The 16,125-nt window shown below is 30.2% G+C and overlaps 1 protein-coding gene across 1 annotated transcript in view; it reads left to right on the forward strand.

The window, feature by feature from the left end:
• The window catches only part of LOC126771287 (CUGBP Elav-like family member 1), a 433,380-nt gene that overhangs the window by 53,120 nt on the left and 364,135 nt on the right, over window positions 1–16,125 (forward strand). Inside the window, exon 3 of the mRNA XM_050491098.1 lies at window positions 14,943–15,009. Coding sequence (XP_050347055.1) covers window positions 14,966–15,009 — 44 coding nt within the window. The 5' untranslated portion in view covers window positions 14,943–14,965. The remainder of the gene's footprint in view (window positions 1–14,942; window positions 15,010–16,125) is intronic.

Raw genomic sequence — 16,125 nt, forward strand, 5'->3', positions numbered from 1 at the left:
TAGTTATAGTTTAGTTTTCGTATGAGAAAACTTCTACATTCTTTATTAGTTTTTATACGTTAATAAACGTTTAACTTCCAAAAGAAATAACTATAAGAAATATTTTCAAATTATAATCGAGAGTAGTTTTCAAACGAATTCTTTACAATGCGAATAAATAAAAATATAAAACAAATAGAATTATCAAGATGTTATTCAAAGAGTTGTTTTTTGAAGCAAAAACTTCTTTAGGCACGTTGCGCTGGTAGGCTGTATTAATATTTTGTACCGAATTAGCGACATACTGCGTATTTTGGTGAATAAAAAGCTATGAATAAAATTACTTGAAGTGCCAATAGATGTTAAAATTGGACAAATATATTGCACGGTTTCAAGTTTTCACTTCTATCGTCCTATCACGGCCTGTTCTTTTTATTAAGGCAATTACTTAAATCTTTTTTAACGTTGGTTCGGCACAGTAATTGATAATATCTATTAAAGCGATCTCAATACGACACAATTATTCACCGTATCCTTTTGCTTTTGCATAATCGCATGTTAATACAAGGGTTGGGGGCGTTCTATACAAGGACACAATTTCCATAAAACATTACACTTGTGACTCTAGCTTGAATTTCAAACGATGCATAATACTTGAATATTGAATGGAACACCCGATCTTTTATTCTGAGAAACTAAAGGCTTAATAAGTGATGATGGTGATGTCCTCCTGACCGATTTCAGCTGCGCCGGCCAATCTAAAGAGAGATAAGACAACTGCGCAGTACGTATTATAGTGCACAAGTGTGTGCGCAAACACAGATGTACTCTCTATTTCCTCACTCTCATAATCCGATTAAACGGCAATGCGATACGATCGGAAAGAGTCCAGGTGCAAGATCACTCAAGCTTAAACACTGCCAACTCACAGTCTCTGGGATGCTACGTCAATTTTTCGACAGAAAAACGCTATGATCTTTTATGGGCGCGACCCAGGTTTCGAACTCAGGACCTTACAGCCTCGCAATATGGCCATTTATCAAACGAGGATAATCATTATGAATTTAATATTTATAGATTTCCATCTTGTATTTGTAATTTTAAATTAAAACTGACATTCCAGTACGTTTTGTGAATCAGCGGCAATCCTTATTGTTGAGTGAGTTTGTTCATTTATTTATGTATTATGTATGTGTGTATTTATTTATGTTTCAATTTTAGTAATCTTCACCGCTTAGCTCGAGTTGAATTATAAACGGAAATTAAGCAAATGAAAATTCAGCGGTTCTTACCCGAGTCCAAATTCGAAATTATCGGTTAAGATTAACGTCTTCTAACCACTGGGCCATCAGGGCTCTTATTCAAAATCCTCAAAAAATATATTTTAATAAGGTTTTATGTATATCGACGGTTATAATACACAATAAGAGAAATATTGTTATATAATTATAATAAAATAAACACAGAACCACCGAGACTAACCCGTGATTTATTAATCAATCCAACGTATTCAGACTTCCAATTTAACGTGCTACTCATGATTTTTAACGTCATAAAATTATGAAACGAATATGATAATTTAATAGAGAACAGAGATACATAACAAAAGGAATTTATCTAAAACATGCATAACGTCTACGGATCCTAAAAGCTATAAATAAAGCTGTGCAGAAGTTATTTCGAAGGGTAAAGACAAGGGGTGGAGGAGTACAAATAATCGCAAAACTATCAGATAAAATATCGAGATAGCAGTGAATCTGGTCACAGTTAAATGGTTTTTTGTTGGTTAACTGGTTTTTTTCGTGGAAGAGCTGTGATGGTACATTAGCTGGAACACGTCAATCATAATCGAAGATTTCAGATTTAAGTCCACTTTGCTGATTTTTAAGAGTTTAATTATTAAATATTTAATCTCGTGCTTGACGGTGAAGGAAAACATCGTGAGGAAACCTGTATGTATCTAAATTCACTAAAATTCAGCAGCGTGGTGGAATAAGCTCCAAACCTTCTCCTCAATTATAATTTACACTATAATTTACCTAAGCAGAAAGTGCGGAGAAAATACTAAACACTTATCAACTTTATATAAGTCTTGTACGTTAAATCTGAAAGCAAATACATCTACACCCGATTTGTGAATCTTTCTTATATTCCATTATTTCTTCTAATATTAATATTTTCACTGTTTTCACATTAGCGGTCGCGTTTCGGCGTCATGGAACTACACGCACGAACGCCACCCGCGAAACAAATACGTCTAGTCGAGCGAGAAATTGGTTCAAAAATAACCCCACCAAATTGAATAGTCGTAAGTGAGTTAAGCGGTACATGGTTGACTAAACACAAGGGTTGTTCGTTGTTTTGAGTCTGACTTTGGCGGTTGGTTTTCTTAAGAATTATTTTCAAGGACTAATATTCATATAATATTATATACAAGCAATTAATTTTTAAAATTAAACTAGTTTGTTAGTTGTTTTGTTTGAAGGTTTATAGAATGTATGTGTGTAATGTTTTCTATAAATGTATATATGTAATGTAGAGCCGTGATAGCTCAGTGGTTAAAAGAGAAGATATTAACCGATGATTCCGAGTTCAAATCCGGGGGAGTCAGTATATGTCAAATTGCTGGGCTAATGCCTTCTCTCCTTTTGACGAAAAGATTTTGAGCTTACTCCACTACGCTGTTCCAATGCGGGTTGGTGGATGATGCGGGTTACCAAATGTGGAAGATTTTCATTCTTGTTTTCATTTACTGAGCACGAATTGAATAAAGATGTACAAATTAATCACATGAAAATTTACCGGTGCTTGCCTGAGTTTGAACCCGCAATAATCGGTGAATATCTATGTTTCAGTATCACTGAGTCACCTGTTCTTTTTACAGGAAAAAGTTGAAACTTTTTACTGGTTTTATTAGAAATTGCGTCAAAGTTTCTAGTCGTCAATGTCCAATTGGTGGTGTGGGAGATGTTAGAATTTTATTTCCAAAAAAAATGAGACATTTCACGTACAGGCCGGTATTAACTATCGACTTAGTAAATATATAAAATGTGCCTATAAATACCTACCTACATTATAATTTTCTTAATGCACTTAAGACATTGTACTTTAAATTTTATAGCAGCTTTTCTTGGAAATGGATAATGAATGTAATGCCTTATAACAAATTCGTTGAAAAGCTAATATTCTGGCTATTTTCCTTGAAGCACAATGCTTTTTAAATTCCTTCATAAAATAAAAATATTATATTATATAAATAAAAAGTACTATACCATTAAAAATTTGTATTGAATTTATTAAAATGTAAGCTCATTTATTATACACAATTCCTGTAATGAATATTCGTGTTCGGTTTACATTCGTAACATCGTAATTATATATTTATTACCAGCAACCCCTTCCCGGCTTCTCTATAAAACGCTTATATCGTAAATCGTATTGCTGTATCTGCTTACACGGCGCACGTCAGTAAAGCTTGTTGGTACCATTTTTTCTACATCTTCAACAATAAACGGCAATTAAGCCAATTTATTCGAAACCATAATGAACTATGCACCTAAACCTTCCCTATGAATACGTCCCTTGGTGAAAACCGTCTGAAAGGTAATTTTCGTGTTTATCCTGTGCAGACAGACAGAAATGGTGGGGGAACAGAGGGTTGATCTTTTCATATTACGTTAATTATTTTTAATTAAGATAAAAATATATGATATTTTCAAGAGGATTCGTCACTTTTTCTTAAACATTTTAGCTAATAGAACTTGCTTAAATGTTAATTATGTAATACAAAAAACTATCGTTGCGCTCCATCACTTTTTCTTGAACAAACATAGCGGAGGAATTTCTTGGAGGATTTTTACACGACAACGTAACCTCTTATCGGTTTATGATGCTAACAACTCCTCTATGTACGTCTTCGTATTCGAAATTTTCTTATTCGATACTTTCGAATATCGCTTATCACTTACACTATAAGCTAAGAAAATATTTAGACTCCCTGTGAGAATGTTACGAATGATTATGCATTAAAAAATATGTTAGATTTAAAAGTTAAACGCGTTAAACTTCAGACAGAACCTTACTACAAACTTGATTACCTTCGTAAATTAATTTAAACTACACTCGAAATTAACTATTTACGTATACATTTGTATGTTTGATTATTAAAATAAAAATGTTTATCACTACATCACATTAATATGATAATAATATATACGGGTAACATTGGCTTTATACATAAGGATTTTATACGATTATTTTTATTAACAATGAAATCTCAAAGGCCTTTTAGTTTTCACTGTGTCATAGGTCATAGTATATAGCTCTCGAATCCCGAAAGAAGTACGCTTCCGCATAAATCTGTTATAATTTAATTTTCAATATATTTCTCGTTTCAATGTTTATTTAACTTTGATTTTATAAATGCATTCGTTTATCGATATATAGCTTGTATATAAATGTACATAATATAGAAATTAAGGTAATAACATTAATTTTATGTACCTTGGGCTATAGCATTCCTTTTTTTTTTTTGGTTTGGAAATAATATTTTTGTATTTCATAAATAAATAAATTATAAATTTGTCTTTGTCTAAGTTTACATTTTTTTTAATTTATCATTTCTTACCGACTTTTATATAATACTAAAAATATTCATTTGTTTACAAGCGCTGCTTAACTTTTTTTTATGCACTCCGATTCAAAGTGAAGTGGGATTTTCAAAAAGCGCCCAGAGGACATTCTTAACAGGTGGAATAAAAATGCATTATCCTTACTCTGAATTTGAATTTTAAGCAACACGTTTTATAAAAATTTACATTCAATAAAACAATTTATTTTATAAATTAAATGTAAACTTGAACCCGTACCGTTTTCTGTAATTTATGAAACTATGAAACGTGCTTCATTTATTGTACATAATTATATTTTAAAAGAAACGCATTCGATTTATATTAAGTGTTCGTTTTATCTCGGTAGTTTTAATGTATTTTCATGAACGTATAAAACGAAGGTATTATTCGTATAAGTAAGATATTTTTAAAATTATTAACATCACTTAGCATGCTTTTTAAAAATAATACTTAAATGAATTTTGTATAATAATAATTAAATGGATGGTAAGAAAATAAGCTTGCCGGTTAATAATTTAATATATTTTTATTTATTTACTTAATAATTTATAGACAGATATTGTATAAGTATGTTCAAAGTAATTTCAAGAAAAACTAGTAACAATTAAAATAATTATTTCGTTAGTCGCTTTATCGAGGAAGGTTATACTTGTACGTTATGCCTATTACTTAAGCAGTAATCATAAGCATTAATAAATTTCGTAAATTATAAAAAGCCAAGACCAACTTCGAGGTACAACTAGTTTCTCAATAAAATCGATCATACGTTCATTACATGAACGTAATAATACACCTTTCAACGGGCAGTCCTCCCTGAGCTAACCATTCAAAATACTCAAATACAAACAATAGTTTTGAACCCTCGATCGTAAAGCATATTGACAACCCAACGTTCCCTAGACGTAATCGCCCACGGCAAGTAAGTCAATAACCTTGGAAATTTTCATCACGTTGCTAAGTAATTTTGTAATTGTATAAAGTAAGTTGTAGCAGCCTCTATAGCTTATTCTAACCTAAAGAGGAGTAAAGGCAAATAAGCAACTTTGACATTGAATTGACGCCAATATCATTATCTTTAAAATTGTAAATTATCAAATATATTGTGTGTTTTTTTAAAGTTGTTCTTATTTTGAAAAAAAAACACATATAATTTACAAAATACTCTTTTTTGATTGACTGTACTTTTTAATGTAAAGTTTAATTTTATGTAAAGTCAAACATATTTTTTTTTAATATTATAAAAGCGTTATGATTTCGAATGTACAACAATACCGTGAATAGGCCCGCTGCCTATAGAAACGTCTATACATCCGATATTGGAATTCGTTGATAAAGGATTGGTCAACCTTTTACTTGAATTCACTACATCCGTATATTATATATGTATACAATATTATATACATTTTCCTTTGTACTCTTATATATTAAGGTTTAAATAAGTACTATGATTCACGATTATTTGAACCCAGGTCACCGAACCGGATAATATTTTTTATTAAACTGATAATATACGACAATTTTGTGTATAGATTTCCCCAAAAATATATGATATTATTTGTATGTTCGGTTATTATTATGTTTTCTATGAAAGGATATCAGGTTTGGATGAATGATGGGATTAATAATTGAAATAATATATATTTTTTAATAGCTTTTATTCTATGCAATACTGAATAAAGTAAGTTTTATTTGGCGAAATATAAACTATTTAAAAAAAAATCTTGAATAAAATAAATTTATCTATTTATTTAATAACATTTAAATAATTATGTAAATAAAATAAATGTAAAAAGTATAATAATAAATAATAGCTAAATATAAAAGATCAATTTATGCTTGAAAAGTTCATTCCAATTAAATGGAATGGAAAAACAAGAAACGTTAAAAAATAAACAAATACATCATCACATTGTAGATATATTTGAAATTCTTTATTCGTATTTAATTAGTACGTTAATTAGCACATTTTATTTGATTTAGAACCATGGTTGCGGATCAACTTACGCCAAATATTAGCTTAGTCTGTTCAGAAGTGTGTGTTTTCGGATATTCGACTAAATATCCTTCCCTTTGAGTCATAATTGAATAGTGGGAAGCGTTAGTGAAATTCGGTAAAGCTTATAGAGTTTCGTAGTCTTTAAAATTACACTAAACAAATGCGGTAACGTTTTTTGAATATAGAATTTAATAAATTTTTTTTTTTTTAATTTTGAATGAAAAGACATTATTTAATCCATAATAGTAAATCAATCGAAGTATCATATTGAATTGTCTGATCTATTTTAATCCAGTAACGGCAGAAAATTTAAATTGGTAATTCGATAAACGTAATAAGCAAGTTCACAAAAATTAACGACTGCGTAAATTTTTCAACATTTCAACATTTTCCTCCGTCTATCGCACGTGCGAGGTCGAAAACGGTGAAACTTTTACAATTTTGTTTAAACTCGCCCCCTAAAGCAACCTTTTTCGTGCCCTAGAAATTTGTAATGAAATACGTCGTTTAATAAATTGCACATTGATTGGTAAGTAACGATAAGGTTTTTACGCTCGGTCGACTAGTCGAACTTTTTCGTCGCGATTTGAAATTCAATCAAATAACGTAGAAATGGCATATGTACGTGTAAAACGGTTCTGTGGTATTCGATATTTAAAAATATTTTAATCTTAACGATTCTAGAATATGTATAAATTTAAATTAAGGATTTGCTGGTTGGTATGTTTACAATTTTTAATGTAATATTCTCTATATATTTTTTTTATGAGAGCTGTTTCGTGAAATATGTTTCACTGGGAATGAAAATATTATGGCAAGGATGTCGAAAAATTTAATTTAATTACTCCTAGGATTTATTTTTTAGATATAATACGGTGGAATTTATACACGAGTAACTTGGTAATATATTTTATATTATTAGCTTGGTAATTAAATAACGTGAGTTATATTAAATTAAAAACAATCGTAATAAGATATTTTCCTGTGGTAAAATGAAGTCTATATTTTAATTCAGACCTCTAGCAATACATCGGTGTAAGCCGCATACAATTCCATGTAGTAGTTTTTACGTGATGGGGGTACAAACATACAGACAGACGGACAAAAGTCTTAAAAAATGTTGTTTTGTTTTCCGTTGCTTTAATAGACATAAGTGTATATGATATAAGTTTTTTTTTCAATATCATTTATGTACAGACATAGGCTTGTTACAATTTTATTATATGTGTATATGATATATCACCAGTATATGTCTTTCGAATATTCAAATTTTTAATAAGAAACGTAATTTCTTAAACTAAAAATTGTTTACTCTAAATAATGTAAATAAATTGAAAGTATCATTTACCTAAGCAAAATATTGTGTTGCGTAATAAATGAACGCTATCAAATATTTTAGGGCGAAAATAAAGAGGGACGAACCCCAAGAGAACGGTTATAGGTGTGGTTGATACTTTTGTAATATATTTGTTATTCATATCTCGGTTTTCACATAGACAGACGATTTTTCATTGTGTAAATTGATTTTTGGTAATTTTGTGTATCATAAAATCCATAAATATAAAAAGGGTCTGGTGACGGGGTTAATGTCCTTTTTTTGTCATTATATTTTTTAATTTTTTTATTAGTCAAGCAAATAGGGTAATCACCTCGCTCGTATACTAATTATATGCCATAAATATGTGATATCTATTATGTCTATAATAAGGCTAACTCACTTACCGTTCAAGCGAAATTTAGAAACATTGATAGGTGGGCCTAATTGTTTATTCCGAGGTATTATCCGAGAATTAATCTGTCAATGAAACTAAGGAAGTACTTTCCACGATTTTCATAACTTTACGATGCGTTACTTCTCTCATCCGCCGTTGTGATGGTGTCTGGTAATAGTAGTTTCTAGGGTTTGTGCTCTTGTTACTGCGGTATCTTGGTTCACAGTCCGTTACGACCAATGGGCTGTTGGTGTGAGAGAATCTTCGAGTATTCATAACATAAATTAAATTTTTTTTTACTATTAATAGGCCAGCGTTTGACCGTTTTAAGATGTAGCACGCTTGCCTATAAGAAACCTGTTTACTCTGGATTTGAAGACACCAACATTGTACCTATCGGGAAATACTAATTGATCAGTTTTATATTACATATAACCAATAGCAAATATTAAATTAGCCAGCGCGATTCAGAAATGTAAAATATTGAATCAACGCCATCTATCGCTACCGACTTGTAATATACGCACTTAGAGATCAAACAATGGCTTAATTAAATCGATTCTACTTATAAAAAAGAATGTTTTATTCAATCTGATCTGTAACATAATTATTGATTTGTTTTGATGCATTTTTCTGGTTATGTCTTTTGTTATTTGCAATAACAGATTCTTATACTACCCATGTTTATTGGTAGATTTAATCATTATAAATAACTGATATACAGTCTATGAAATTGTATTTAAATGTGGAATTGATGACCCTTAGGTAATTTATGTTTGCTTTAAATGTATAACTTTAGTTACACAAATATATATGATTATCGGTTAAAGCAAAAAAAAAAGCTTTTGTGAACAAAATATATGTCATCTATCCCTTTAACTAATGTGGTGATGACGTCATGATATTATGATAAAATAAAAATATAGATCCAAACAAATTGACAATTTTTATAACGAAATTCTAATCATATTTTATGTATTGAAAATGAATAAACGATTATCGATTTATTTTATATATATTGGGTTCTCAGCACCTAAGCCCGCTTCACAAGGCAAAAGCATTCGTGTGCAATGATTTACGCTTCCTTTCTATTTCCCCTGTCACGTCGACTTTAAATGACAGATCTCGGGAGGACAGGGAAAGATTTTGGGGTTCCAGAGTGATTTCGTTTTACTTTTTTTTTTTCGTTATTTTCGTGCAAAGAAATTCGCCTTTAAGTTCAAGAAGGGTTCTTGCTCTTCGTTTCATGATGATTGATTTTTGTATTGGTTCAATCGTTTATGTTTTAAACGAATAAAAAAGAATTTGGAGGAAATCGATATTTGTAATTAAAAGCATCTCCTTTAATTTATTAAAAAATATTCAAATTTCAAAAGTCGAAAAATACATGAATCATTTGTTTTTAAAATCTTTATTTTACATGTTAATAGTTATAGGTTAAATATTCTAAATATATTTTACATTAATTCGGTAATAATTAGTGTTTTGTCTAGTAGCTAGCTTATTGTATTTATTTTACATAACTTTTTTCTTAAATGTTTGTCGAGATTACCTACTTTGTTTCTTGCGGGTTCTTCTCAGTAGAATCTACATTCCAAGCCGGTGGTAGCTTTACATTTAATATAATTCTGTAAAATTACGATTCAAAAGTACAGCCTGACCTGATTTGAACCCAGGACATAGAGATCTACTTCCTTATATTTCCACAGCTAATATATTTTTTTGTACTTAAAGTAATGAGTATTATGTATTTATTACGTATTAAGTAATCGAATAAAGTAATTTGATTAAAAAATACAAAAAGAAACGGTATTAATTTTATCTTCAAAAACATAAAAAAATAACATAATTTGTCAGTTTTTATCCACCTCAGTTTCCATAAATTATTTGGACATTAACAAAACTTGGCACTTAAAATTCGCTCCGTAATAAATTATCTTATTTCACCTTTCATAATTTTTCTTAAAGAGTCGCCATCTTTTTAAATTAAAATAAATATTATACAATGACAGGATCGGATGCTACGCAACCATTACTCATCGAAATAAGTAATCATCTAGAGCACCCCTTTTTAATTATGCAAAATCAGTCTGATTCATTAACACTCTCTCCTCTCATTCGCTTGTATCACGGAAGAAAGAGACAGATGATGTTTACCTGAAAATTACGAAACGCGAAAGACAGATGACGCTATCTTTTTCAATTTTACTTAAGGCGATTGCTTCGCCCCGTTCTATATTTCTTTGAATTGAACAAGCTTAGAAGTTGTAAAAAAAAATTATCAAGGTAATATTTTCAGTAATGACATAAACGATAATTTTTTTTTACTGCTAGGTATTCGAAATTAGGGCTTTGATGGAAATCGTCGTATTCAATAAAATTCGTAAGCTTATCGGGTTTTCACCGTCTTGTTAATTTCAAGAATTTGATTAAATCTTCTTCATTCTTTGTTACAAACAGTCTCGATTCTTAGGAATGTTGCCAAATATTATATTATGTAGTATTTGTTTTATGTACAATTAATAAGTATAAAGCATGTTTGTTGATAAAGTCATTATTTATAATAGTTTCATATTCAATCAATCAATCAACAGCCAATCGTTATCCACTGCTGAACATAGGCCTCTCCCAAGGTGCGCCAAAGCTCCCTGTCCTCCGCCTTCCGCATCCAGTTGGTGCCCGCCACCTTCTTAAGGTCGTCGGTCCACCTGGCTGGAGGGCGCCCTACGCTGCGCTTGCCGATTCGCGGTCTCCACTCTAGGACTCGTCTGCTCCAACGGCCATCGGTCCTACGACATACGTGACCAGCCCACTGCCACTTCAGCCTGCTAATTTTGCAAGCTATGTCGGTGACTCCGGTTCTTTTCCGGATAATCTCATTTCTGATCTTATCCTTCAAAGATACTCCGAGCATAGCTCGCTCCATAGCACGCTGAGCGACTTTGAATTTGTGGACTAGTCCCGCAGTTAGTGTCCACGTTTCGGCACCGTATGTCATGGCAGGTAAGACGCATTGGTTGAAGACTTTCGTCTTCAAACATAGACGACTTAACTTACTTAGTTTCATACTTAGTTTCATATTATTTGACCAATATAATTTTCAAATATTATTACGACAATTTTTGACTTGAACTAAGATTATAAATGTTAGTATCAACAGTCACATACATGGCAGTAAGGTTTTGTTCATCGTTCAGAGATGTCAGTGCACAGTTGCATTGTTCAATACAAATAAAGTAAGGAAACACATTTATGTATTTTATGATATTAATATCTAAGGGCAGAAGTTATAGCATTCTATCAGCCCAAAATAAGATTGTTATATTAAGTACAATATGCTAGCAACATAAAAAGAAAAAAGTTTATTGTTATTTTAATTGAAATAAATTAATAGTAAATAATTATAATAACTTAGACTGCTAAGTATCTGATAGCTTATATTAAAAGTGAACTTAATGATTTCTGTTCGTCTTCGAAACAGACCGATATATTATTAATTACGCATAAATAAATGTTTTGTAAATTATTATCTCGTGAAACAGATTGTTATGGTAATTCGTGTATTAATTCTTTAGTGGAATTTAGTTAAATGATTAGATTAATATTTACTCTTAAATCTAAATTTATGAGCTTAAGAGATTTAATCTCTCGCATTAGGAATAAAATCTCTAGAGATTCGATTGATTATTTATTAGTTATTTCATTATATTTATTTCCTATATTCATAACAATAAAATGAAATTCACGCTTGTTAGGCCAATAGTCTAAATTTAAAACGGACCAAACTGTGAAGTGCATCATAATAATATTATGTCATACTAAAATCTTATCTGAAACGCATTGTATCTTCTGTTATGGGTTTTATGTATATTGGTTTAATAAATTCTTGTTTTGTAGGTACTACCGACTCATCAGACATTCTACTGCTAAACAGCAAGACAGTATTATTTCGTTTAGGTTCGAAGGGTGAGTGAGCCAGTGTAACTACAGGCACAGGGGTAAAATTATCATTATCATAAGTTTGGTGAAGCATTGGCGAAGTAAGGTTTGGTTAATATTTCTTATATCACCAATTTGTGGTGACTGTTGTGATATTGTGGTGTGGTGATTACTTAACACCAGGTGGCCCAGTGGCCCGTCCTCCCAACTATAACTTAAAAAAATAAAGACTTATTTAAAATTTGCTCAATTCCTCTACTAATGTAAAATACAATAAACTTATTCTAATATTTCTTGAATCATTTTTATTTGATTGATTTTGTAAATGATTGATATTACAAATGTAATATAGAGACCCTTAAACAATCGTGCCTTCTCGGAATTGTATGTCCAATTTAGTGTTAAAGGAACGAAAACGTTTTATGTGTAAAAACCATTAAAATATTATATACTACGAAAAACGAATACTTCCAATGTCACTATAAGAATAACTTGTTGTTATATATATTTGTATTAAAAAAAAATAATACTTTTTCATACTACTTATACTATGTCATTAGGTACCCAAATTCGGAGGTCGATTATCAATTCAACCCATTCACTGCTAGTTTAATGTCAATATTCATTTATCGGGTGGGCATGGTGCGTGATTTGCCGCTCGCTGCCCCGCCGCTGAGCGGACCGTGTTCCGAATAGCAAATCGTGTCGAATACTGCCATGGGGTACGTCAGACCTCTCGGGGAAACATTTCGTTATTAATAAAATAATTCGATGTGTGAGGGTTGCTTTGTCATAAATCGATAAGATAACTGACGTCTTGTATTAATCGGGATTGAATTCTTTGAATATTTACTTTTAAAATAAAGTTATATGATCTTACAACTTTCTATTTTAATAACCTAACCTAACCTAACACCTGAACTCTGCTCCTCTCTATACGTGTGTGCGAAACTGCGGGCGGATGCTAATTAGAAAATAATGAAGTATACAATATGTAATATGATAACTTAAGTAATTTAAAATGGTTATTATTATTTGGTAATTATTATTATTTTAAGATTAACGTTTGTTGTAATTAATTTTTGTTCCACAACTTCCAAATCAGTGTTAAATTTATGTTAAGTTAAATTTAGAATGATGATCGAATCCATGTATAATAATGTACAAATATGGTACTCCAGTTACTGATTATATTTCAAGCTTCTCTTGTTACATACTAATTTCATAGATATTGTAAAGTAAGGCACCAATAACTACTGGTTTTCAAAAACCAAACATTATTTTTTTTAGCTTGTAAAATTTTGATAAAGAACATTATTCTCTATCAAAGTTGTCAGTTTAAAATTCTCCTTGACGATAATTTTTTACTCCTCGTCGGAACTGATTGACATAATAGCCTTACTGTTTTTGTGTTTTAAATTGCCGATATGATACGTAAATAATGAATTTGTAATACATATTTAGAATAATAATAAGGTTTCTACACTTTATATTTTATATGAATTTGATCTTCTTCATATGAACTTTAACTATATCAAATCTCACGCACGCGATATACATCTTATCTTTTTGCTCTTTAATATAATTTTTAAAGTTATTTCAATATATTCGAATATCGCAAAACACTGCTAACAATAGCTGCTGGCTAGTTAGACATGGTTACTGGATAGAGAGATCAGTTGATAAATAATAACGTTTTATTAATTTTACGATGTACTATAATTCTGAACGAGAGCCTTAACGGCTTTACTTATAAGCGTTATTTAGCGGCTGTTTAGTTTAACACTTATTTCACTCTTTCTGTCATAAGTGATTTGACATTTGAAAGAAAAAGACACACCATTGTTTCACTAATCATCTATCGAACAATTTTTATATTTGTGAGGTCATTATTGACTCCATAAAAACAATAATAGTATACAAAATATTTTTTTAAAATAAGAACGATTATTGTCTTTAATTGATATCTAATGAAATTTTGTGAATGTATTTCCTAAAAAAGTTAGTACGTAAAATTAATCTACATATATTATTATACTCATGTTTATCTGAAAAATATTTTTTATAATTACGTTTATTGATCGATCATTTATTAATATAATCATGTAATCCTTTCTATATGTTGTAATCCTGAACAGAACTTAACAGCTTTACTTAAAAACGTTACTCAACAGCTGTGTAGTTATTATTATAACAATGATTTCACTCTTTCTGTCATTAGTGATTTGACATTCGAAAGAAAAAGGCAGGGCATTGTTTGACTAATCATACGCCAAGCAACATTTATAAGTAATGTCGTTACTGATTAAAACTTGTATTGTCTACTTGTATTGTATTAAGTGATTTTAAATATTTTACGTTTTATTATATGCTGTGTAGTCAACAAGCGCTAGTGAAAAAAGTATACCAATATAACACTATGTTTTTATAATATTACGTTGTTTAATAGTTTTTGACGTTCTAAAGAATTACAAGCAGTTTTTAATTATTCCAATGGAAACTTACCATCAGGTCAGACAATTATATTATTTGTTAAATCATATTCCATACAATGTTACATGTGTGTATAAATTATTATAAATATACCTTACAATTAATACTTAAAAGCAAGTGCTTATATTAAAATTTGCGTTACACTAATAAATTAAAAAAAATTAAACGTATTTATGCATTTAATGTTTTCAGGTTTTTCTCAATACATTGGTGACATGGATATGGAGGACTACAAGGCACTGACTGGAGGAACAGATAGGTAAGTGGTCAAAAAGATATATATATATATATATATATATATATATATATATATATATAGATTAATTTCGGTGCAACTTCTATAATATTTTTCGTTTATTATAAAGTTTACTTTAAACACGAATGCGTAATTAAGAAATTCATTTAAATTTTGTGAGGCGCGCTCTCGTCTGCGAACATTATTAATTTATGATTTAATGCATTTAATGAAAATCAAACGATTTACATCCACTGCGCGATAGGGCTTTGTACAAGCTGGTTTTTCGCAACAGCTCATCACAGTTTATAACAGCAATCCTTAATATTGTTGTGTTTCGGATTGAAGACTAAGTAAGCTAATAAGCTAGTGTGCACAAGGGACATAAAATCTTAATTCCCCAAGGTTTTATGGCGCACGCACAATGTAAGGGATGTTTATATAATGTTAATGTTTATTTGCAGTGGTGACCATCAGCCTTTTACCCTTCTTGCCTGGGTAGGCATTACATTAGGTGAAAAAAAAAAAACAAAATGCAATGCCTAATAATGGCGTAATAGGCTGATATTTAAGTAAATTGTTGAGCCTTTAATAAAAACTATTTACGCATATATCAAAGTCGAGATATTTACACCGAAATCTTTAAAAAAATGAAATAACAGTATTACATGCGTAAATTCAAAATGGTAACAATTGAAGTACTAATCAAGCTGAAAGCTCGTCTCCTGTGAAATGAGTCGCGTCTCAGTTTTGACTGGCGTATATCCGATTCTTATATGTATAGCAGACACTCAAAAAGATTATCTTTTGATAGTCATGTGTACGTCGTAGGCCTTTAGGAATGACTGTTACGTAATGTAGTACAAAAAGCTATGTCACATACGGAATAGACGTAACGATAGAACGATAAAAACGAAAATATTTTTTATAGGAATATATAAATATAAAATACAATAAATTTTATTTAAAAAATATACTGCCTTAATTATAAACGTTGTTTGGCGAGTGATTAGTTAAATTATGCTGTGTCTTCTTCTTTCGAATGTCAAATTAATAATGATAAAGGAGATAAATCAGTGTTTATGCAGTCGTTAAATATTTTTTATATTTAAGATCAATTTAACCAATCAATGTAACCTT

Source organism: Nymphalis io, chromosome 10 (genome assembly GCF_905147045.1).
Source record: "Nymphalis io chromosome 10, ilAglIoxx1.1, whole genome shotgun sequence".
Classification (NCBI taxonomy): domain Eukaryota; kingdom Metazoa; phylum Arthropoda; class Insecta; order Lepidoptera; family Nymphalidae; genus Nymphalis; species Nymphalis io.